General features: G+C 41.2%; 1 protein-coding gene across 1 annotated transcript; it reads right to left on the reverse strand.

The window, feature by feature from the left end:
• Positions 1–4,747: 4,747 nt before the first annotated feature.
• LOC125436981 (carnitine O-palmitoyltransferase 2, mitochondrial-like) lies at positions 4,748–24,037 on the reverse strand. Its single transcript, XM_048504360.1, has 5 exons — positions 23,907–24,037; positions 18,140–18,220; positions 13,383–13,489; positions 9,964–11,262; positions 4,748–5,236 (listed from the first exon to the last, which is right to left on the reverse strand). Exons 1-5 carry the CDS (start codon positions 24,035–24,037, stop codon positions 4,902–4,904), a joined length of 1,953 nt encoding a protein of 650 aa, XP_048360317.1. The 3' UTR covers positions 4,748–4,901.
• Between the last annotated feature and the right edge of the window lie 1,433 nt (positions 24,038–25,470).

The raw sequence follows: 25,470 nt of genomic DNA on the forward strand, positions 1-25,470 counted from the left end.
AGGTGGGTGATCCTGATATTTTCAGCCAGATTTGCTCCCTAAGCAGTTTACAATTCAAATTAATAAAATATATTTTTCAAATAATGGTGACAATTGCAGCAACTTGAAGAAGCAAAGGCCAAGGGCATGCTAAGTTCATGGACAATGGACTCCACCCAAACACAGGATTTGCATTCACCAATACTGCTGCTGCAGGGCATGCAAATGTGAATCACTCCCTGGACTGAAAAACCCCACCTGCAATACTATACTATCAACCACACCTTTGCATAGCAAGTTCCATCCAAACTCTTACTGACTGTGTAACAGACTTCCCTCTGTGATACACCTCTGAAGATGCCAGCCACAGAAGCAGGCGAAAAGTCAGGAACAAGATCCACCAGACTACAGCCACACAGCCCGGAAAACCCACCACAACCAGTTGAATAACTTTGTTGGAATAGCAGCATCTTCCTTTTGCAAAGATGAAAATCTTTACCTGTGCTGGAAGGATAGCAATATTTAGCGCTTGATGACTAGGAAATATAGAAATGAAGGTTAAAGAACGATGTTCTCACTATCTAAACCTGAACTGTTCAGTTTTTGTTTAATAGAACTCCTGCATATACTGCTGCTATTTTTTCAACTTTTTAAAATTCTCATTCACTCACATCAAGTGGATGATTGTAGAAAACATTCTCCAGAGCTATTCAATTAGGCCCCAATTTGTTTTCATTTAGGCACAAAGTTAAGACTATTATTTGCCTAGCTTTCAAATAAATATCTTTAAATATGATAACTGGAGTTTTGATGTTAAAAGTTATTACTACATGGATAATACTCAGCTATATTGGTCTAACTCTCCAGATGCTTGTCTCTGTCTTCAACCAATAATTGGAGGTCAAATACATAGTAGAGAACAAGCTTGAAAGTGAATCCAGAAAGCAGGGGTTATACTGGTTGGGAAAGCACATGTTCTTGAAGGATAACATCTGTAAGTCTAGATGGGGACAAGTAAAGAGTTTAAGTGTATTTGCAGGCTCATCCCTGATTTTTGAGAAGCAAGTTATAATAGTTGCTTGGAGTACTTTTTACCGTCTGCCTTTAATCTAGATACTTTCCATTCTGTTGCAACAGCTGCACTCATTGTAAATTGGTTTATGGGATCAATTTAAAGAACTGGATTAAATCTTTAAAACTCTTCACAGCTTGTCATCCACATATTTGAAGGACACTTCTCCAAGTACAGACCTATCCAATCTAACACCTTCTTTTAAATATGCCACCCTCAAAGTGATTTACAGCCTTTCTGATGATAGTGTCTCATCTGTGGAATAGTTTCTTGAGCAGATGTGAAGGACATGTTAGTTGCATGAGAGTATGAAAGCTCTGCAACATCACACTTTCCCATAAGACTCTAAGCTGATAGTACCTGCCTTTATACTATTGAGCAAGGGAATTCTGTATGTCCAGGAGCTTCTTGCCTAACCCGCTCTGGATCCACCCCGATCAACTTGTGTGCCAAGTGACTGGAAGGCACAGCCACATCCTCTATAGCAGTGTGACAGTATTCTGGCAAGATGGACTTTGGTCTGATCCAGCTGGCTTGTTCTTATGTTCTTATGTTCTTTACCTTAGCTGTGGAGGGGGAGATAACTAACAGTATCACAGCCTTTCAGGGACATCAAAGGCTGCACTGACATCCATTTTGATTCCAGAATTAGAGGGTGAAGCTGGTCAAGGTATTGGAGTGATCACTAAGAAAACATTAGTTGAACAAAAAAGGTCTTGAGAAGCTTTGGGGAAAGAAGAGTATTGGAGGGCTGTCAAAGTACATAAATCTCCAGAGACCAGGGCTGAGGATGATTGACTGTTCAGTAGTGGCAGCACCAAGAAAGAGGGAATAGGAAAAACTAGGAGGGAAGTGGAGGAAAAGATAAAGAACTGTATCCATTCTTTATTATTTAAAAGATTTATATCCTGCTTTTCCACAATGCCCAAAGGAGCTCTAGGAGTGGGCAAGACAAAATAACTTATCACACTAACTCTCCAGTTTTCAACAGTGTATTTTAACGTATTTTATATATATTGATTGATTGCCACCTCGTACACAGGATAGTAAAGTCTATACTGGCAGATATCCACAGCAGAAGATCCCAGAAGCACATGTTCTTGAAGGATTACAATCTAGGTTGCCCCTTAAGCATGCTTTTGGGATCCCCAAAGAAACTTATATCAGTTTCCATTTTATCCTCACAACAACTCTGTGAGGCAGATTAGGCTGACAGATAGTGACTAGAACAAGGTCAGCTAGCAAATCTCCATGGCAGAGTGGGATTTGAATCTGGGTTTCCCACTTCCTAGTACATTTATGAAATCCTATGAAGCAGCAGGAAAGCTGCAAAGGATTTCTGTGGCACTAGCATCGCATTTGCTAGCTCTCACCAGACACAATTATTTAGGGTAATTGTGTCCTCGATAAACCTCACAGAGGCCCTTTCCGCACGGGCGTTTTATGGTGCCCTGGGGACGGCAAAAACGCTGTCCCCAGGGAGCCATTCGCACAGGGGGCACACCTGCTGCGCAGCTGCGCTGCCTTCGCGTCACCCGCCCGGCGTGAAGCCGGCATTTCCCAACCTCGCTCAGGGAGTGAGGTTGTTGGGAAATGCCACCTTGGAGCTGCTGCTCCCCCTCCCAACCCTCACTTACCTGGTCCCCGGCCCTCCAGCACGTTGCCGAGGCCTGGGGACATGCCCCCCTGCCCTGGGACGCTCAAGCAGGCGTGCAGGGCCGGGGGGCGTGTCTCCAGGCCTTGGCAACGTGCCGGAAGGCCAGGGACAAGCCGGGTCGGCCGGGTGCTGTCGCTCCGCGGCGCCGTCGTCCCAGCCGGTTCTGGGACCGTCCATGCGGACGGTCCCAAGCGATAAGTGGGGTCGCCGTGGTTTATGCCGACCCAACCCCTTCCTCCTCCGTGCGGAAGGGGCCTGAGGCTCTACAACTAACATACATTCAGCCATTAGCTGTGAAGCATTTGTGATCTACTTTGTGGATCAAATCTTGTCCCTGCACTAGGACCTACCTTCCAACACTGATAAAGTTAGGGAACTGAAGGCCCTCTTGGCTGTCTTCAGGTCCAACACTGGACCAATTCAACTGTTTCTCCCAGTCTGATGTCAACAGGATCGTGACAGTGTAAAGCCTACCCATGCCCATCTTGGCAGTTAAAGCCAATGGAGACAGAGTTTAGGCACCCTGAGAGACATATGAAGAAATAACTACCTTTGTAAATTAACAAAAAGGGAGAAAACACCTCTCCTCCCTCAAATAGCATTGTGAAGACTGAGTATTATCCAGGAACTATGAAATATTGAGGGCCATTTCAAGAAAAGAGAACTGAGGAAACTGACTTGCTGAAGCCACTACCTATATATAGAATCCTGCAGAGGAAAATCTGGGAAATTTCAAAATCATTCTCACGTCACCCTAGTGATTCCTTGCAGCTGCCCATCTTGCTCTCTCTAATAGCAAATTTGATGGTCAAGTGTCTACCATAAATGTGATAAAAAAAGGTCAACCTGAAAATGTCAGGATTTTTGCACATTTGGGGGAGTCTGTGATGCCCAGGGGAGATCAGATAGAAGGATTAATTATAATTGAAGGAAAAGAACTTGCACGAGTCTTAATTGCATTCCTTCCCCAGGACGCTATTAAGCTACAAATGGGACAGAAGCTCTAACAGCGTAAGATACCCTGGAATGGGGGGTGGGGTGGGGGAACAGAATCAAGAGTGTGTCCCATGTTGTTTTTTGGCCAAGTCCCGAACCTCAACAGACTAGACTTGTAGCATAATTACCATATAGTACTAGACAACAAAACTTCAGGGCTACACAGGCAGGAAGCCATTTATGTAGGACTGGATCTCAGCAGTCTTGGGAGGTGTACAGCAGGAACTTATTGTTTATTGTCTCCATAATTCCTTATGTGCCTTCAGCCTTACTGTTATTCATAATCAAGGCCTTACCCTGCATGCTAAAATATGTGTGCCCAGCTCTGAATATATGGGATAGTGAAGGAATCAAGCAAGGAGAGAGTGGACTATACTTTTGGTATTTATATAGTACTTTCCCAAAGTGTCTAAACCAGTGATGGCGAACCTTTTCGAGACCGAGTGCCCAAACTGCAACCCAAAACCCACTTATTTATCACAAAGTGCCAACACGGCAATTTAACCTGAATACTGAGGTTTTAGTTTAGAAAAAACGGTTGGTTCCGAGGCACGCGTTACTCGGGAGTAAACTTAGTGAAGAAACGCTTCAAATGGGTGAATCACGATCCTTGCCAGCAACCAAGCTTACTCCCAGGTAAACGATCGTGCCCAGGCCAGCCTAGATGTGTGTGGGTGTGGGTGTGATTTTTCACCCCCACTCCCACATGACGAACTCTGTGCGCGAGTGCCCACAGAGAGGGCTCTGAGTGCCACCTCTGGCACCCGTGCCATAGGTTCGCCACCACTGGTCTAAACCGTTCAAAGCACAAGTATGCATTAGAACCCTGCAGAGTTTGGGATTCATCTTACAGTTAGTGAGCATCACCTTAGTGCAAGGTAATTTCCCAAAGTATGGCAACCCCTCCCGCCCCCCGCCCCAGATTAAATTCACAGAAAAATCTTAGTATTTTCTTTAATACTAAATATAAAATTAATAATCATAATATACACCAAGAACAAGAGATTACAGACGTTGTAGTTCATAACTGGTATCCATTCACTTTTTGTCTACAGTTTTTCACTTTTTATAACTTTGTAGTTCCAGTTAATTTTCTATGTCCAATTCATTATATCTCTTAAAAATATGTGTGCCCAGCTCTGGTCGATTTTGGTCGATTTTGCATCATTATTTTTTCATTCCACAATAATAACATTTTTAATAATGCGAAAGCTCCCTTCCTTCTAAGACATCAAATATATCATTCAAACTACACTCTAGGCATTCTAGAAATTCCTCTAAATCTTTCTCTAAATAACTAGTTAAATTGCTTCCTATCCAAGCATCAAAGACATTATATCCAATTCCAAAGCCATCAGAGACTACTGGCCCAAACCCACCATAATGAACAGCTGGACTGCCTAATGTACTAGTTGAAATAATAATATGGTTTATATTTTTGTAGGCTGGATCATTATAAAAATCAGGCATCCTTCCACCTTTAACTTGGATAAGGTACTTCAAGGCAAATAAATGGCGATCAAATCCTTGGCCTGGGGGAAAAAGAGAAGGCAAATACAGTGAGTATGGAAAGCAGGTTATTTATAAAAACAAACTCTCATGCTAAGCTTTTCATATACTAATACCTCCATCTCTGGCATGATCCAGTGAAAATTAAGCACTTTGAAAACCCAGAGATTTCAAAGTGAATGGTGTAGACTAGAGACACTTAACATTATCCTATTGAAATCAATGAGAATTCAAATGGATTAATGTTAATTATATTGTGTCTCTTTGACTTACTATACCAATTTAGTTAGTTTTTAATGCCCCCAAAACGAACCATGAAAATGGACATGCTTATTTTCGCTTTTATCTAATACCTCGCTTTTTTCAAGCTTTGTTTCTTGTAGTTTAGGTTATCCAGAACATATTTTGTTCTTCCCCTACTATGCAGCACTCTCGCTATACCAGAAGTTAAATGTGTTCCACCTCAAAACTCATTCTTAAAACTGAATAGGATTTTCTAGGACCCAGACAGCAAGCATTGTGAATGAATTTGTCAGGAAAACAATATAGAGGGATCTTGATGGTACAGGGTCTCCCACACACACTTCAAAACTCCATAGAAATCTATTGTTCAGAACCTAATTACGAGCCAAGCCCCAGTGACAGATTTTTTCCACCACCATCTTCCAGCTGCAGCTACCTGCATCTTCTTCCTGAGGGTCAAGGGATACTTGTCAATGGTGCTGGATGTGGCACCAGGTTCTTCAGCTCAAAAAAAAAAAAGGACATTTATAGGACCCTCCTGCTTGAGTGGAACTGAGTCAGGGGTCAAGGGGCTCAGATCCAGACCTAAGCCAACAGGAGAACTAGTTATATTATTACTTCAGACCGCATAGACACAAAGTACAGCTGAAAAAGGAAAGGGAATTTTAAATTTCAACATTACATTTTGAAGGAAATGCTATCTGGTCAGTGCTTGCATCTAGATTAATATTTCCCCAGATGCAAAGACTTTGCCCATGTAATGTAATCCTCTCCTGCCCCCCGCCCAGTCATTCAAAATACCCCTGAAATGGAACAGGATTTGGGGTGTGGAGTCAGATTTCCAATTGAAGAGCATAGGGGAAAGTGCTAGCACCTGTGGAAACATTAGTCTCTACATCCAGTCTCCAAACCTGCTTTCAGAATAAAAGCAATATTTAAAAATGCAGACTATTATAAATAGGTTTTTGAAGATAGAATTGTTACTATAGGTTGCTCCAGGACACACTATTAATGAAACATGTGCTGCCTTTGGAATAACCACATCCCAAAACCACCTACAAATCCTGAACCACTTGTGCCCCTTCTACACATGCAAAACAACGCATTTTCAATCCACTTTCACAATTGTTTGCAAGTGGATTTTGCTATTCCACACAGTAAAATCCAGCTTCAAAGTGGATTGAAAGTAGATTGAAAGTGGATTATTCTGCATGTGTGGCAGGGGCCATGGTTTCCACAGAAGCTGGGAAGGCAGAGAACAAATGCAAAACATATTTGGCTGGAAGATGTGATGTCCCATTTTAGAAAAAAAATCCCAACTTTGCAGTGGCACATACATGTGGTCTTCTGCCTTAGGACTTCTACACAGGAAATAATAATTCCCTGTTTTTCCAAAATCAGATCTCAACTCACAAAGAAATGTTCTCATTTCAAGGTGGTTTGTACCTGATAGCACTTCATTTAGAAGACTTCTCTGCCTTCATTTCAAAGGCTAGGGTGCAAGACAGTTTAATGTCATTAACAGTACAAAGAAAGAACATATATTTGGTAATTAAATTGTTTTGTTTATTTAATTCAAAAACAATAGAAAAGAAAACTGGAAAGGAAAAAAATCAAAGTCCATCAACAAATAAAAAAGGAAAAAAGTATGTAAGTTAAAATAAAAAATATGACAACAATGGTAGAAGAATTTAAAATTATTTAATGCTGATTATCTTTTATTGCTTATTTTGGAACCTCAGTCTTCCATTCTTACCTTAATGATTAATTACTTCTGGAGACTTTGGCTATCTGACTAATTGGACAAAATCTGAGTTGATGCTATTAGGAGAAAATATTTTTGGTGGTGCTCAGATGTCATTAATAATTTTGGAATATAGATTCCTAGAAATATTAATCATTTTATTAATAAGCTAACTGGATTTGGATAGATGGGCAATCTTAGACTTGTCTTTATGGGGCAAAATAAATACACCCAAAATAAATATTATTCCTAGGATTATTTATATTTTACATGAAATTCATTTTCATCTACCTTGTACTTTATTTTGGAGAGGTATGTGGTCCTCCTCACCCTCTTGGGTTTCTTTGAAGAGGGTTCTATTCAGTGAAGGAGGATTTGGTTTCCCTGATCTAAGTTTATATAATCAGGTATATCTGCTAACTAGGACTAATTGTTAGGATCACTCCTTGCAATTGGACTATCCATCTTGGGCTCTTTCCTGTCTGGTGCAGCTCTCTAAGTGGGATACATTAGGACCTACTTATACTTGATTGGATCCTGTTCTTCCTGCAGCAAGACAATTATGGCACAAAAGTTGATTATAATGATTTTTGTCAGTTTTTCAGCTGAGGTCTAGGTATAACTCATCAACTTCTGTTGAATACCAATATTTACATTTGCAATATCTGTTGGTATTTAAGTAAGGCCTGCAGCATGAGCAGCCCAATCCAAGGGAGGGCTAATCCCCCTCTGGAGCCAATGCACCCCTGCGCTAGCAGAAATGTCCTTTCTGCCAGCACAAGGGCAAATGTCCTGGCAGAGGGGCAACTTAACTGGGTGGCTGGGCACCGTGACACTGCACAACATCCGACACAGAATGTACTCCCTTGTCTTCCTGTGCTGCGGGAAAGCCCTTTGGAGGGGGTGGGGTGGCGTCAGAGCAGCGCCACCCCTGCCTGTTCAACAGCTCTGGATAGGGCTGTCAGTGTCTCAAAGTCCCCTTCACTCCTAGAAACGCTAATTGAACTGATGTAGAAAATGACATTTAAAATACTTGTTTATAAATATTTGATGTTGATTAATAAACATTATACGATGAATCTCAGGGATGGATGGAATAAGGAGCTAGATCACCCAATGTTGCCACTGCAATAAGGCCTTAAAGTCCACACCTGCTCTTTCAATGGATATTAGGTTGCAACTAATTCAGGAAAATATTATGCCTAAAATATATTGGACACCACAGTAACTTTTTGGCATTTTAGTTTTGAGAACCAGCATGGTATATAGTGGTTAAAGTGTTGCACTAGGACAGTGGTGGCGAACCTATGGCACGGGTGCCAGAGGTGGCACTCAGAGCCCTTTCTGTGGGCACGTGGGCACAGAGTCCGTCATGTGGCAGGGTGGAAAATCACCCCCCCCCCAACACACACATCTAGGCTGGCCTGGGCACAATCCTTTACCTGGGAGTAAACTCAGTTGCTGGCAATGGGGCTTGCTTCTGAGTAAACCCTCCTAGGGTCGTGATTCACCCATTCGAAGCGTTGCATGGTTGCTTCACCAAGCTTACTCCCGAGTAATGCGCGCCTCGGAGCCAACCGTTTTTTCTAAACTAAAACCTCAGTATTCAGGTTAAATTGCCGTGTTGGCACTTTGTGATAAATAAGTGGGTTTTGGGTTGCAGTTTGGGCACTCGGTCTCGAAAAGGTTCGCCATCACTGCACTAGGATCTGGGAAATCCAGGTTTGAATCCCCATTCTGCCATGGAAGCTTGCTGGGTGCAGGGGTAGAGCGAGGAGGAACTGCACCCAGGGCACATGCGCATCCTGCGCCCCTGCCTCAGTGCAGCCTGTCCCTGCCCTGGAATGCCCCTGCCATGCCCCCTCCATGCCCTGACCACGCCCCCACTAGAATGCGTCTATGGCGTCGCACGCCCCCCACCCTGTTGGTGCTACACCACTGACTGGGTGACCTTGGGCTCAATCACATATGCCTAGTCTAACATACCTCACAGGGTTGTTGTGAAGATACAGTGGAAGAGAGAGAACTATGTAAGCTGCTTGGGGACCCTACTGGTGAGAAAGAAGGGATAGAAGCAAAGTAAATTAAAATATAAACAATTAGTAAAGGATTGAGTAAAGTGTCTAACTGTTGGCATTGTAACTCACATTTGGGCTTTATGATTTAAATATATAATTTGGGCTTGTCCAATAATTCAGTTTTTTTGAAGTTATTACATATTAATTTTGTATTAAAATTCTCATGGATGTTTGAGGATGATTATGTACTTTAAACTGTCTATCTATCTCTGATGGTCAGTCAAAAGGGACACACTGTGCCCTTCCTACTGCTAAAAGAATTGTACTACAACATTGGAGAGATAAATGCCCACCTACTATAAATCAATGGGCTGAGGACCTTACAACTTTATTAAAATTTGAACATATGGCATATAGAAGAAAATTGTGTATTGTAGACCTGTAATGAAATTATAACAGCTCTTATATGAGCTTTATATTCCTCAGTAAGGTCTTCAACAAAACTAAGACCCCCCACCGTGAGAAAATATTACTCATCTTTCCAGGAGTAAACTAATGAAAATACATTTTAAGAAAACTCATTTTTTTCACATATTCTGTAAGACAAGTCAAACAATAGAAACATGATATTTTCAAAGTATTTATATATTCAAAGTCACATCTTGATTTACAGTAAAATATATTTATTGGGATAAAAATGCTAATAAAGATTTGTGCATATGACTAAATATTGAAAAAGTCTAACCTAAGGTAGCTTCCAGCTGCAAACGTCTGTGGTATTTTGAACATTCATCAATCAGGTTTCTCATTTCTTCAATGCTGTACTTTCCCCGTTCATCAACAAATGCATTTGCACACTTTTGTGTGTGCAGAGTTGTTGGCCGAATTGTTTCAGTGCGACCATGCTTGAAAGCAGCAGTGCTGCATGCTTCATAAGAAGAAACGAATCTTCCATACCGGCGATAGGCAGACATCTGACATGCCAGCTGAAACACAGCATCTGGGCTCATTTTTTGACTCACTACAAACTGTTTTCCAAATTTATTGTACTTGAATGCTCTAAAAACTAATTTTTTCCGTTTTTCCTCAAATTTCGTATGTGCAGCGCTGATAGCAGATGTTATTGGGTGGCTCAGTGTAAATTCCAGTTTGTCACATGATGTAACAAACAAAGCTGGACTGGAATCTGGTACAACAGCGGGGTGCTCTGTACTGTCTCTGTAGACTTCATTAATAAAACGTAGAACTGCAACTCCATCTCCCCAAGAATGCTCAAAATTTACTCCTGCAGTGCCATCGCTTGTGATAATCAGACTAAAAGATTTGTCAAACCAACGATTGAAACCATATCCGTGAAGCATATAATGGGAGAGTTTGATTTCGTTTGATGGGGAAGCCTTATCTAAACAAAGACAAAACACTGCACTGTCAATTTTCCTGAGGTTTTCTTCATTGCCTTTTTGGACAAGTAACTGCCTCACTGTAGCCCAAGTATTTCTATCCTCAGTCGTCAGGTAAGAAAGTTCAAATGCAGGCAACCGATCAGCATCATGGATTATTTGTGTTAAATGAGCCTGAATTTCCGATGGGTGAAGAATGTTACCAAAAGGATCCAATACTTCAAAAACATAAAAATGGCCATTTCTCATCACCAACAAATGTCTTGCAAATTCACTTGTGAACAGTATATCTTTGTTTAAATTGGGAATTCTGGTACTGTTGAACAGCAATCTATACTGTGACATATCTAAGGGATAAGCATTCAGCATATATGCTCCATACCAAGACACAGAAGGTGGGAGAATACGGAGAAAATGTCTGAAAATTTTATTCTGACCCAATTTAGGGTTGACATAATATATATCTGGCCGTAAAAAGTCATTCTTCAGGGAATTAAGAAACTTTAATGAAGATACAACCAGGTTTGTTGCTCTCACTATTTGACTGTTGTATTCTGGTTTTGGATCGGGATTTAAAGTGATAAAAGGGTTGTAATTTAAGACAATTGGATCTCTGGCAGAAAGATACATATCATACCAGGGCCCTAAAAAAATAAAAACATAATTCAGTTATTAAATACACTGCATATAGTATGTGGCATTCTAGGTATAAATGGTTTGAATATGAAAACAAGTCAGGTAATGCATTATCTAGATATATTACTTAACAAGGATCAGATACATTTCTATCCCCTGCTCAAAGGTAGGTGGGTCGTATGAACACAATCAGACACTAGTTTTGAGATAAGCATTTTAAATTGGTTTTTATCTTTTCTGTGAGACAGGATGCAGAGAATGGTGGAGAGAGGTAATCTCTTCCCTGGCAGTTGACATGTCAGGTGCTCCAATGATCTTTTCTGTTTCCTGTACTAATGTCTATGAATCACTGTTAGGAGAGATTGTAGCTTTGGGGTTGAATGTCATGTCATCAAAATACAACAGACACGCAACTATATATGTATCTTTGTCTAAGTCTCCATGTGCTGCTGTCTTAGTTCTTGGTCACTGTTTTGAGGCCATTGTCAAGTGGCTAATGAATGAGCAGAAGTTAAATCCAGATAAGATGGAGATGATATTGATTTGAAAAGTTAGTCTTTAAGGATTCTGTTGCCTGCATTAGATGGGTTGTGACTGAAACTGATAGATTCAGTGACTTGGGAATACACCTGAGCTTGACCTTATCAATGGAGCAGCAGGCTGGTGTTGTAGCTAGGAGAACCTTCTTCACCTACCTCTGGTCAGGAAATCTGACCAGATTTTGAACACAGTTGATGTGGCCACACTGATCTATGCTGTCATAGCTTCATGGCTGCATTATTGTAAAGCTACAAGGGGCTGCCACTGAATATCCTGGAAGCTGTGGTTGGTTCAGAGTATAGCAACCCAAGTATTAATGAACTTTAGGTAGACTACTCATATGACAATACTATTACAATAGGTGCTTGGCTATACGTGTTTGCTGCAGAATACAAATCAAAATTCTCCTTTTTACCTATAAAAGCTCATTGTGGTCTGGGTCCCTCCTAACTGAAGGAATGGTTCTCTCTATAAATGAATATGAACAGATGTATAGATCCTCAGAACAGGGTTTGGTCTCTTTTTCCTCCTCAGAGGACTGCCATGGCATGAATATTTGTGATTGCCAGGGCACAAATATTTTATTTTCTATGGTGGCTGTCAGTTGAAATAAGGGTTGCCTCTTCTCTCATCCAGCAGTGAAAGGGTGAATGGGTCCTGACTTGGTTTCAATCATGTTTAATTGAGTTATGTTTTAATATGTCAAGATTCTGGCTGTTTTTATTCTGCTTGTTTTATTTTAAACTGCTTTAAGTACCATATATACTCAAGTATAAGTCAACCCAAATATAAGTCAAGGCACCTAATTTTGCCCCCCAAAACCAGGAAAACTTATTGACTCAAGTATAAGTCTAGGGTGGGAAATGCAGCAGCCAGCTTCCCCTGCCCACTTCCATCCAAGGCCCTGCAGGGTCTCCAATGAAGGTAGGTAGGGGATCTCTGCACCCTGCTCCTCACTCCCCCTACCATGACAGCTAGAGCAAGGGTCCTGCAAGGCTTTGACAGCCCCCTTGCTTCCCACCATGGCAAAGGGAAGCAAGGCAGAAGTGTTGGAAGGGGGCCCAGGGCCCAGGGCAAAATGGTGCCCAGGCCTATCTGCAGCAGCCCCACCCCATGAGGCCACATACCCTGACAGGCTGAGCATGTGCAAGTGGTCCAGAAGCCCTGGCTACATGTTAATGAAGGTGGGTTTTTAGCAGACAGGTCCTGCCTTTGGGCTATCTTTAAAGTTATGGTGAGTATTTTTAAATCATAATTTTACCTGTAATGTAGGTTTAACATGTTCTTGTTGCCCTGAGCCCTTTTGGAATGGGCAAAGTATAAAACTAAAATTAAAAATTAATTTTAATTTTTTTTACAGCATACCCATTAGCTTTTGTTGAATATGCAAAGTCTGCTGCTCTTAACCACTATGCCATGCTGGCTTTCATATAATCACTTAACCTACAACAAAATGTCGAACAACCCAGCAAGTATAGGCGTGGATGGTATAGAAATCGCCCCTAGACTGACTTGAGAATAAACACCAATAAAAAGGAAAAAGCACACTAACATTTTAAAAGATTTCAAGAAAATAAAAAAACCAAACCTGATATGTAACTTGTATGTTTACTAAGCCTATCATGTTCAAGAAGATCACGGTGTAAATCCCGGCCCACTCCATTTTCAAATTCTCTGGCTAGTTTTTCAGTATGTCTGTAAGTTTAAAATGTGTTAATCATTGCATCACCTGACTGTAATAGTATGTTTTAAATAGAATACTTTAATAATAACATTTAAAACATTATTCCATTTTCACATGAGCAGCAGATGATATTTAGCAATGTCACCTTGTGTGAACGCAGAAATTAATATAGTACACATTTTCAGGCAAATAGTTGTATTAGTCCAGAAGCCCCTTTAAGATGAACAGAATTTTCCAGGTATAAGGTGTTGTTAGTCAAAGCTCCCTTCGTTAGTTGTAAGCTGTAAGTCGTACAATCATAGTACTTTTGTGATTTAATACCACACGAAGTTAGTGAGTCAAATAAGAAACTTTTAAAAGTCAGAAGCATGTATGCTCTAGAAATGAATTAAACACTAAGAAATACTGCTAACATAAAGGGTAATACTGGTATGCTCTTTTATGCTTGGAAAGTTTAGCTGTTAATTATTATGAGGAATTGACAAATCTCACCATTAGGTTGCCAGTAGTGGCTGCCTCTGTGTCTCTGGTTATTAAACCTGCCTTTAATGCTCAGAACAAACATCCAGGCCTCTAAATAATTCCTTAATGGCACAGAACTAAGAGGGAGGAAGGATATTTCACTGTGCCAGGCACAAGATGAAAGACCCTCCCACTCCTATGAAGACTCTTCTGACATGAGCAGAAAACCCAGGAGAGAGATCAGTGTCTCATATTACGTTGAGCTTTGAAAAGCAACAAGAAAGACTTCACTTGTTTTTATATTATTTTTGAAATTAGCTCAATTGCACACAATCTCCCCCTTCGCCTGTCCAAGTTCTGGAGCTGAAATCTCCAGATCCGGGAAGCCAGAAGTCTTAATTGCCTGGTTTAACATACTTAAATCTTGCTAGCAAAAAGTGGAAACACCTTTGACTGAACGTATATTCTGACATAAATTATTTGGTTCAAGATGCATATCTTTAAAATATTTACTGAAAGAATGAATGTATCGAAACATATAAAAAAGAAGTGGTAGCATAGCAAGATTTTATCTCTCCGAAAGCTCCTTCCCAAAGATTTTTACTGCCTTTGTACACTCTTATCTCTCAATTCCATAGCAACTAATTTGGCATTGATTCTCAGACACAGCAGGACACTTGTTTGCTCTCTGCACAAACAATAAAGAATGCAAACAACATAGACTTTAGGGTAACTCAATGCTTCACAATTCAGACACTAGTATTTTTCCATATCTTCAAGGCTAAACTCTGGCTGTTTCCGCACGGGCGGAATACAGCGTCCCAGGGACGCTAAAAACAGCATCGCAGGACGCTAAAAACAGCTGCTGCATCGCAACCCCCGAGCGGGGCAATGCTGCTGTTTCCGAAACTCGGCCTTTTCCGCTCGGGTCATTTACAGCGGCCCAGGGACGGCAAAAACGCCGTCCCTGGGCAGCTGTTCAATGTGGAGGTGCTGCTTGATCGCGAGCAGCGGCCAGCCCTCTGGCTACCAGGGGAGCGGCGTGAAGGCGTTCTGGCCAACCTCCTGGCTAGTTGAGCAAGGTTATTCTAAAACGCTGTCTTCCCATCGGTGCGGTGTGAACCGCACCGCTGGGAAGATGGCACTTTCCCCATCCCCTCCACTCACCTCGTCCTCCAGCATGCTCTAGAGGCCGTCAGAGACCTGCCCACGCTGCCCTCTGACCTCCAGGGGCCAGAGGGCAGCGTGGGCAGGTCCCTGATGACTCCAGAGTGACACTGGAGGACGAGGTGAGTGGGGGGACACACAGACGAGGCAGCTCCATGCGAAGCCACCTCTTCTGCGCCGGCTTCTGCAGAGCCACTCGCATGCTCCCGTGCGAACAGCCCCCACCCCTCCACCGGCTGTGCGGAAAGGGCCCTTGCTCCCTGAGCGAGGTTTTTTGGAAACAGCAGCTTCAAACTGCTGCCGTGCAAATGGCAGCAGCTGGAAGGCGCCATTCCCCCCCTTTCCCGAATGCCTTACCGTCCCTCCGACCTTCCAGCGCATTGCCCAGGCCAGTGGACATGCCCCCTGCCCTGCAACTCCCGAGCTGTTGCGGAGGGCAGGGGGGGCATGTCCCCTGGCCTGGGCGATGCGCCGGAAGGTCGGAGGAACGGTAAGGCATTCAAGCGACGGCGCAGCCTGCACGGAGGCTGCGCCATCTTCCCCGCCCCTACCGGGACCGTTCGTGCAAATGGTCCCGGGGGGGGTGCGTCAGCGTCATGTACGCCGACGCACCCACCAAGCGTGGCTGTGCAGAAACGACCTATCACAGCAAGCATCAGAATCAAGGGTCACCAGATCATCAGGTACCCATCTCACTATGTTTGTGCAGCATGCACAAGGGAACTGTTTTCTTATCACTTTGTCCTGGGTTTAGAGAAGCCATCCTTTAGAAAGGCAAGAATATATGCAAATTTAATTACACTTATGCTACCGAATTCCAAATATGTTTATTCAGAAATAAATCTGATAAAATTAAATGGAACCCACCCTCAAATAAGTGTGCACTGGATTGTACCCATTATCACTTTTCAGTTGGGTATGTGCGCAATTTAGTCATAGTGTTCATGGAAGAGGTGGGTTTTGAGAAGGTATTTAAAGGAAAAAGTGAAAAAGACAGAAGCACACAATTACACACCCACATCTTATTCTGCTCTTTCTTTGCAGTAAATTCATCTTCCTTTCATACAGGGCAAGTACTGTGTAATATGCACTCTTGTCCCCACCTTGTCAAAGTTTTTTTTGGCTCAGTGCAGGAGTAACACATCTCCTTGCAAATCACATTCTCTTGCCCTGGGTTTGTACTGTCACCATAATGTGTTGCCCGTGGGTGTTTCCACATCTACAAAATTTGCATGGGGAATTAGCATGGGGAAGATCAGTGTCCTGCGGCACATGTGCACTTCTTTCCCCCCTCATATGATCTCTAGTGCTCTTTGCTTAAAGCCTGCTTGGGTGGGCAGGAGAGTGGGAACACAAAACTTATTAAACATATTTCAAAGGAATGTAAAATTAAAATATTGATACATTGACATGAAGGCCTTTTCTGCAAAAAATATTTAGAATGTCTCCAGAACGTTTTGATCCCCACTTCACCACGATGTTGTCCCCACGTACCTCCTCCAAACTTTTCATTTTTTTGGGCTGATCCAGTGATTCAATGCCTTGCCAATCTGTTGAATCATCGCTTCATGTAAAAATGGATTTATTCACGAGTAAATTTACTCGCATGTAAAAGAAAATGCGAGGGGGAAAGGAGTGAGAAAGACAGCCAAAGAATATAAAATGCACAAAATGATGAAAACCAAGAGGCGAGAGGGAAAGGACTGAGGCGAGGGACATGAAGAAATGGCAGGTCAGACTCTAAGGGGGAAGTAGAACAAGGGCATGGGTGCTTGAGAATTTCAGCAGGAAATGTATAACATTTAAAAAATATCACACTTTAAGGGAAGCTGATTTGAAAACATTTAAGCAAAAAAATGGTCATAAAAGAATTTTCAAATACAGTGGATTTTAAAAAAAATGAAATGTTTCTGGGCGAATGGGGGGAAATGAAGTGCCAAATGCCATGGAGAAAATGGTTTATTACAGTCCTGGAAACATTTTAAATGTCTTGTGTGGAAAAGATCATTGATACATTGATATATTGATACATTCATGTTACTGCCAGTGAGAACAATGGACTCTGTAGTATGGACAAGGAAGGCAGCAAAAACACTTCCCCTGATGCCACAATAATGTTTTTCTTTCCTGCTTGGAAACTGCATTGATCATAAACAAGCATAGGAAACCCAGTAAGGTTTTGAGCCATTGCACCAGTAGGACTAGTGGTGCCTTGCAAACCTGCAGGAACAGTGAAAACTCCCAATCAAAGTACACTTCACAAAATAAGTATTCATGTAGTATTTATGTAGTGATCCATGGATGGTCGCTACTTGAACAAAGGGTTTCAAGTTGGGATTGGTGGGATTCTTCCCTTCCCAAGTTGGAGAAGGCATGGTGGGCAATGAACTCTCCAGCACTGGCAGAAGCCAGCATGGATTTCCAGATAAATGGAGGTCCTATAGCTGCAGTTCATAGATATTAGGCACATTTTTTTAAAAAAAAATCCAGTGAAGCCACTTGACCAGAGAGCAGAAATGGAGGTGGGAGGGCACGAGGAGAGGGCTGGCTGGAAAAATGGGAGGAGGGTGGGATGATGCATCATGCAAGTGTATGAGGGGCGGGGAAAAGGAAGAGAGGGGAAGAAGGAAAAAACCCAAAGGAGGCATTGCAAATCTATTTACTTTGCTCTCCCTGCAAAGGGGGGGGGGGGGGTTGGGTTTTCACTGCACCTGGGAAATGTAGGGCTTTCCCTTAAAAAAGCACAGCCACTTCAGATAAGTTGCATAACAGAAAATCTTACCCAAATCATATATAGAAGTTGTTGTGTAATCAGTAAAAATCTGTTCCAAAGCAAAAGGCTACTTGAAGTGGAAAGTACATTGGTGCATAATGGGCCAATGAGAATTTTTAGGGTATGGAGAAGCAAGAATGGTTTAATAGAATCATTCAAGGAAGGAATATTTTGGGGAGCAGAGGGTGGCTTAGTTGGAGGACAAACTCAGCATCAGTCCTTTATACCAATCATCTTTTATATAATACAAATGTCATACCTGTATTGTTCATCATTCAACAGTGGCTTCTGAGCAGCTAAATATCGGTTGATGGTATCCTCCAGTTTTGGAATAGGCAATCTAAAATGATATTAGACAATTTATAATCACCATTACAAATGTGCAAAAGTTAGCACAAAAAATTACTAGCATATCTGCCCATATGTGCCTATATTAGTAATTTGTTGCACAGTGATTACTTGGCAAAGAAAGGGTTGGCTCATTTTTTCAGCCTTGCTGCCTACTAATGATTCCTACTTGCTACAACTGAGTGGCTTTGAAAAGCAAAATGGAAGGAAGCTTAATGCTCAAGCAACAATTACAGGGCATTTCAACACTCTGTTGTCTTTTTTGGCAGAATACAGAGGGAAGTGGCTCCTGAACGTTCTTCTTTTAGGATATTATACAGTACAGTAGTAACTATGTCTCCAGTGTACAGTCAGTTACCACTTCTAGTTTGGTTTCTGTAAACAAAAAAGCACCCTGGAGAAAAGTCATGCCAGAAATCTATGCAGCACAGCCTATTGTATCACTTCAGAAGTCGACTGCCTCAATCTGCTGCTTGTGTAGACAAGTTCATGAGAATTTATCCTATTAATAGGTAGTAATTATGATAATTAAATGGAACCTCTGTCTACAGAGGCAGTGTACTTCTGAATAATGAATCTGATATCTGAATATCAGATGTTTTTTTAAAAAAAATATTGTATCATTTGAATATCCCATTTTATATTAATACTCTTCTTCATTTGTTTATCAGACGTTGGCGCAAAAAGAAGTCATACATCAACAAAAGGACCACCAATGTGAGATTTCAAATTATCCTTGATTTGTCTTAACATTTGTTGGTGAACTGATAACAAGATGTACTATAGCAGCACAATCCTGATGTCTGTAACTAATTTATTATTTATTTCTCCCTTTAGTAGTAGTAGAAGAAAAAGAGTTGGATTTATACCCCCCTTTCTCTCCTGTAGGAGACTCAAAGGGGCTTACAAACTCCTTTCCCTCCCCCTCTCACAACAAACACCCTGTGAGGTAGGTGGGGCTGAGAGAGCTCTGTAGAGCTGTGACTAGCCAACTAGCATGTGTTGGAGTGTACAGAATAACCTGAATTCCCCAGATAAGCCTCCACAGCTCAAGCAGCAGAGCAGGGAATCAAACCCAGTTCCTCCAGATTAGAGTACACCTGCTCTTAACCACTATGTCACTGCTGTTCTTTTTATATATTTTGTACTGAGTTGTGTGGCATTGTGGATTGTTGTTTGTAGTAAAAGAGCAATCATAAGCCCATGGAAGGAATGTTTGAGGCAAGCAGCTATCCTGAAGGCTACCTGCAAGGCTGCTCTTCTGTTGTTCAGAACTGCTCAGGAGAACATGAGAACACTATTGTCAATCATTGTTCAAAAAAAGAACTTTAAAATTATGAAAGATATTACAATTTAGTAACAATTAGTAACAATAAATGTTCTGATGTAAAAAGTGCTTGGAGTGAGAGACTTCATGGTTAAGATATAATAAGTTTATTTTTTTGCTTAAAGGATTGAATTTCATTTTAATAGATATTGATTTGTTTTGAATACTTGAGAGAATGGGTGATTTGAAATCTCACATTGGTGATGCTTTTGTTAATGTATGCACCTGTCTCTTGCTTGTATAGTATTTGAGACAAACAGACGAGCATGGTCACACATTTCATGACTTGATTATAAGGAAGCATCTGGCAGATGTCTATAGGAAGCATGAGGGACTAGATGGATTTTGGTCACTTATTGCAAGAAAATAATGTTAAAGTAGATTTCTTGTTAATGTGCTGCCAATTCCACATAAGGTTTCGTGCTTACCTTCAGAATTGAGTAAGCTTCATTAAAACAAATAGGATTTAGTAATGTGACCATGTGAAACTGACAGATAGTTCACATCTTTAGGAACTCTGCTTTGTGAAAATGTATGTAACTGTTTTTGTTCCATACTCAATAAAAAAAAAACCAGCTCTGGGAAGGCTATATATTTATTTTCTAGAAGTTGCCTACAATGTACTATAAGTTCTCTTCTTCATGCAGCTAGTGTAAATCTATTAACTGCCCTGAGTTTGACCTTGGACTGGGAAAGGACAGGATACCAAATCTAATTAAAATAAAATAAGAATGCAGCAATTTCTAAAGACAATATATTTGACTTGGTTGGTCCACAGATACCTCACTTTATGTACTAAACTGATAAATTGGTTGGCAGACTTGCAACACATTTTGTCTAAATTCTTCCTAGCACAGAATGCTAAATTGTTCAACAGTGCAATCCAGATATCCTGGAGAGCCACCCCCCCACCCCCCGGATTGGATTGCCCATGTCCTACGGAGATTTTAATCTGACAGTTTTTAAAAAAATATTCTCCTTCTACGTATTGTGAGGGTATTGTTCGAAATCTGAAGGTCATAAAAGCCTTGCATGGTAACCTTGATACAATGTGGGCAAGGACAGAATACCGAGATTTGAATTCTCTCCATAGCCAGACATACATATTATTTTCTCAACCTGCTTTTAATATACTTATATACCTACCCTCGAAACCAATCAAAAGCCTGCATCATACAGCCCAATCCAAAGGGGGGGGGGAGCAGAGTGGTGGCTGGGGACAGCGCCACGGCGGTCCTCCAAAGGGGGAATCTATGGTATGGGTGTCAGAGGAGAGGGACAAAACACCTCTCCCTGAGAAGCCCATTCTTCTGAATGACTTATGCCATAATTTTTGCATGCGTAAGTCTGTGCTGCAATAAGAGGACATTCCCAGACTGAAGCAGCACTGAGAGCCAACTAAAGTTGGCTCCGTCCCCGATAACATGTCCAGTACACCTCCCTGAATGCTGGCACAGGCCTGAATGGTGCAGCAGTGACAACGGTCAGTCTGATTTCTGGATTTGCGTGCTGAGCTGCTGAGCCACTCTCCTGCACCAGTCTAACTCCCTTGGTGCCAGTGTCCATGCCACTTACACCATGCAAACTGGCATGGATGATGACGCTGGGGTCATGCGGCTCCCAATGCAGTTTTGCTCCCACCTTTGGATTGCACCCATAGGTTTATAGCAACAGGCTCACCAGATAAGGTTGTTATTCAGCAAGTGCTCCAGTTTATTTGCATTCATCCAATTAACCCAATTTAAATAGGCACAGAAACATTGTCATAAGAATATGTGTCCTGACAGACATAAAGCTAATTCCTGTCCTCAGAGAAGCAGCTGAAGTGCCTTTTAATGACACACCTAACATACTGAGGAAATTCCACCTGGTTAAACTGAGATAATTGTAGGAGTATGACTTTCCCAATAAATATTCCAAGGTGGCAAAATCAAAATTTCTCCTGTCCATTTAACAGCCTAATACTACACACAGTAATGACATTCTTACATTAATAGCAGAATCCCCACATTACAATTAATTACAATTTCGTGCTTGATCTTTTCCCTGTTCATTCAATGGCCATTTGTATGGCAGCAACCAAACACAAGTAGCTGGGTTTTACAATGGTTAAAATTCAGCTCTGAAACATTTATTGTCCCATAATCTGTTATCAGTTTCTCTGAGTAACCTTGGCTCTGGACAGCAACATCCTATCAAGTTGCATATAAACAGCTATATGCTGAGTCTATAATGCTGTTTTGTTTGAAAGTTTTAAAAAAATCAAAGGACAGTCTTGTCTCTCCCCTTATGGCATAGAACAGCCCACATAACAGACTATCTAATTTTGAAAACTGTATGAAGTTTGCTGAAGAGAAAAAGTAAACTCAATATCAGATCGCATATCTTTATCAAGCCTTTTGCAATTTATTCTATAAAATACCCAAGGCAGATCTACAAATAGGGATAAGTGATTCTTTGATGGTTTTGCATATTTGCTTATCAAGTATTCCAGTATGGAACAATTATGTATCAGTATGTATCAATAATTTTGTTGATACAGCTGATACAGCTGTATCAGTTGATACAGCTGCTCTTCCATCTATTAGATCTATTATCTAATAGAGAAAAATATGATATACAATATATAGATTGACTGATAATCATTGGATTCAAATTTGTTACTTTTTGAAAATAATGTATGTCCATTTTCCATCCTTTGGGTATCCTCACAAGAATGTACTTCATTGTTAAAATTAGTGGTCACCAAATGAGATTATCCAAAATATCTCAGGGCAACATGTTCTCCCTGAATGTTTTTCTTTAATTATACCTCCAAATCCCCTTGAAATCATATTGTGTTTTCCTATTGTTATATCTCATTTTAAAAGTGCAAACACTATTAATCAGCTCTCAGTGGTTGGTTTTGTGATGTGTAAAATTGGTTAAGACAAATAAGTGGCAGAAATATGTCTAGGTTTATTTGTTTTTGTCTAAGAGTCCATTTAAATATTCATTCATAGTTCTATTGTCAATGTGTCCCATTAATTAAAAAATAAGATGTTATTGATGAGACTAGAATGTTCTCATTCTATTTTATTTATTTATTTATTTGTTGCATTTATAGATATTTATATTTTGCCCACTGAAGTTGCTTCACCAAAAGAGATAACGTTGTATGTTATTTTGTAGTGTACATTATTTATTTAAATATTTTATCCTACTTTTCTCCTATTTTGGGGACTCAAAGCAGCTTACAAAAATAAACACATATGCACACAGAATACAATCTTAATAAAGACCTAAAAAATCCCAGTATACACTTGAAGCAAACAGTATGGTTCACACAGAGATTCAGCTGTGAGTCACAGCTCAAGTGACAGCAGTGACCTCCTAAAAATGATAGATGCCTGGTGACTACTGGTGAGGAAGCTGTGGCATAATGTTCCTTTAACGTCAGTAATAGCCAGCCAACAGTTCAAGAAGCATATGACATTCCTGGCTATGGAAAAACAGTCTGACAAACAGTACAATCGAGTTCCTTGCAGATTAGGTTTGTGAGAGAAACTGCTTGCTTTGATGTGAATATTGTTTCTCCATGGCATAAGACCTGCAGCTTATGACACACATAAATCTAGCAGCAGACTTCTTAGGATAGTATAAAGAACCAAGTATCACAGTGTGCAGGAAAAATAACGAGTTTTTTTTTAATAAAAAGAAAGACCTGTGCTTTGTAAGGACCCTTGGAATGATTGTGTACTGTTGCTTCTGTGTTTTATTCTCTTCAATTTCAGTAAACAGTCATACTTTTAAGTGTTCTAATCTAACCAATAATGATTTTCAATTTCAGTGTTAACTGTTGGGTTCATTTTCTGAATGTCATATATCCAGATGCTTCCAGAAGCTTCCAGCTGCTAGGTCTGGTTGTCCATTTGAATACAGAACTAAGTTTGAAATGCCCCAAGACTGAATAGTTAATCAAAAGTTTGAGTCAAGTAGTAAAGAAGGAGAATACCAGTTTCAACAGAGAGGTAAATTCCACATGTTATAAGATTAAAATAAATAATATTTTTATTAAAATATGGGACTCTCTGGGGATGGGGATAGGATTTCAAAACTGCCCTTACCAGGCAAAGAATGCTGGTGCCATTCCCTCCCCCTCCCCTAATTTCTATTGATATTACCATGGACAGTATAGATCTCCTCAACCGCTTAGGAGAGTGTTTTTCCTGATATTTTACTGACTCAAACAGGGACAGCAGAGCACCTGGCAGGAGGGGGTGAACACTTGGCAGGGAAAAGAACCCTCCCCACTTCTCCAGCTTTGGTTTCCTCAGCTTCCCTCCCTCATGTTGAAGAAGGAAAAAGCAACCTGGGTAAGCTGGCCTGGAAGTGCATGGTAGGGATGGTGCTCCGATGTACGAAGTGGTGGTCTGTATCTTGTTCTGACACGATGCCCTCCGGCTGTCCCACTGTCCGCCAATATGCTCGGTGTGCGACCATGCTTAACAGAGCTGTAGAGCGCCATTGGGTCCTCGTTTGGTGCATGCCACACTCTCAAAGAGAGGCTGGGGAAGAAACTAGGTGAGGAACGCCAGGCACCAACTGATACTCGCAGGCATGTGCTTCTTCAAATGGTGACAAAACAGCCAAGGAAAAGGAGATGGGAAGTGCCCAAAGCCTGGGCAACGAACAGCAGTGAATTCTCCCGGTGACTGTTGCTAGGCAACTACAGCATTCCGGGCGTCAGTTTTTGTGAGTAAAATTCAAGGGGATGGGCCTTTCCAGGCCTCTTTTGGCCTTTGAGGAAGGACTCACTGGGGCTAGGCTTGTAAGACTGCCAGCTCTAGATTGAAAAATTGTTGGAGATTTTGTGGTGAAATCTGGAGAGGACAGAGTTTGGAAAGGGAAGAGGTTTCAAGCAGGGTGTATAAATCAGTTGAATGTAATGTCATAGAGTCCACCCTCCAAACCAGTAATTTTCTCCAGAGGGACAGAACTTTGTCATCTGGAGTTCAGCTGTAATTCTGGTACCTCTTCAGATCCTATCTGGAGACTGGGAAACAACCTCTGGGTGATTTGAAAGGAAGAGGAACAAGGAGGCTGTGCATGATGGGGAAGGACATTTGTGGCTTGCTTAAGATGGTCTTCTCCAGATATACTTGCAACTATTTGAATCAGTTGTCTGAGTTGCGAACTAATCCAGTTCATGTGATCAAAGACAAATTTTATTGTTTTTGGTAAACTTAGTTTGCTTCCCCAAATTGTTTCCAACATCATGGTCCCCTATACTGTCAGCTTTAAGTGGCAAATCAGATAAACTCTTCTCAGACTCACCCTGAGGATTGGTTTGCTCAGCCAGGGGTGAGAAACTGTTTGAGGTAGGAATAGTAAATGGTGTGAAGTTGCTAGAGAGAAATTGCTCTCCAATTTTAATCTGTTTAGAAGCTGGAAGGGAAATATGTTCATCCAACTCATCCAGCTCCCATTATTTAATTACATATAACAACACAGTTAATTAGTTTGTTGATCAATTACACCCAAGTTCAACTATGAAGCTCTCAAACTGTTGATCAATTAGCTGTTAGTCAATTGTTCCCTACATTCAACTTTGAAGCTCTCAAGCAGAGAAAAATTAACAGTAACCAAAATATCAGCCTCTGGCTAGGTCACAGAATCATAGAAATGGAAGAGACCACAAGGGCCATCCAGTCCAACTGCCTGCCATGCAAAGAGACACAGTCAAAGCAACAGGTGACCATCCAGGTCATTCAAACAAGCCAAGTCCCTCCTAATTACCTGAACATGGGAGAGAAATGCAATATCTTACTTGAAGATATGTTGTGCCAAATTATACAGAAGAGTTCAGGGACAACTTTCGTAGTTGTTCCTGGGAAATCTTATGGACAAGATTTAATGAAAATGAAAGAGGGGGA

The sequence above is a fragment of the Sphaerodactylus townsendi genome, linkage group LG07, assembly GCF_021028975.2.
Source record: "Sphaerodactylus townsendi isolate TG3544 linkage group LG07, MPM_Stown_v2.3, whole genome shotgun sequence".
Lineage (NCBI taxonomy): Eukaryota > Metazoa > Chordata > Lepidosauria > Squamata > Sphaerodactylidae > Sphaerodactylus > Sphaerodactylus townsendi.

Excerpts from the sequence above, each read along its gene's own strand:
- LOC125436981 (XM_048504360.1), bottom strand. The coding sequence starts at position 24,037 with ATGGTCGCACACCGAGCATATTGGCGGACAGTGGGACAGCCGGAGGGC. Across the intron at positions 11,263-13,382 it reads ACATACAAGTTACATATCAG|GGCCCTGGTATGATATGTAT; the intron begins GTTTGGTTTTTT and ends TTATTTTTTTAG. Across the intron at positions 5,237-9,963 it reads GCAGCTGGAAGCTACCTTAG|GCCAAGGATTTGATCGCCAT; the intron begins GTTAGACTTTTT and ends TTTTTCCCCCAG.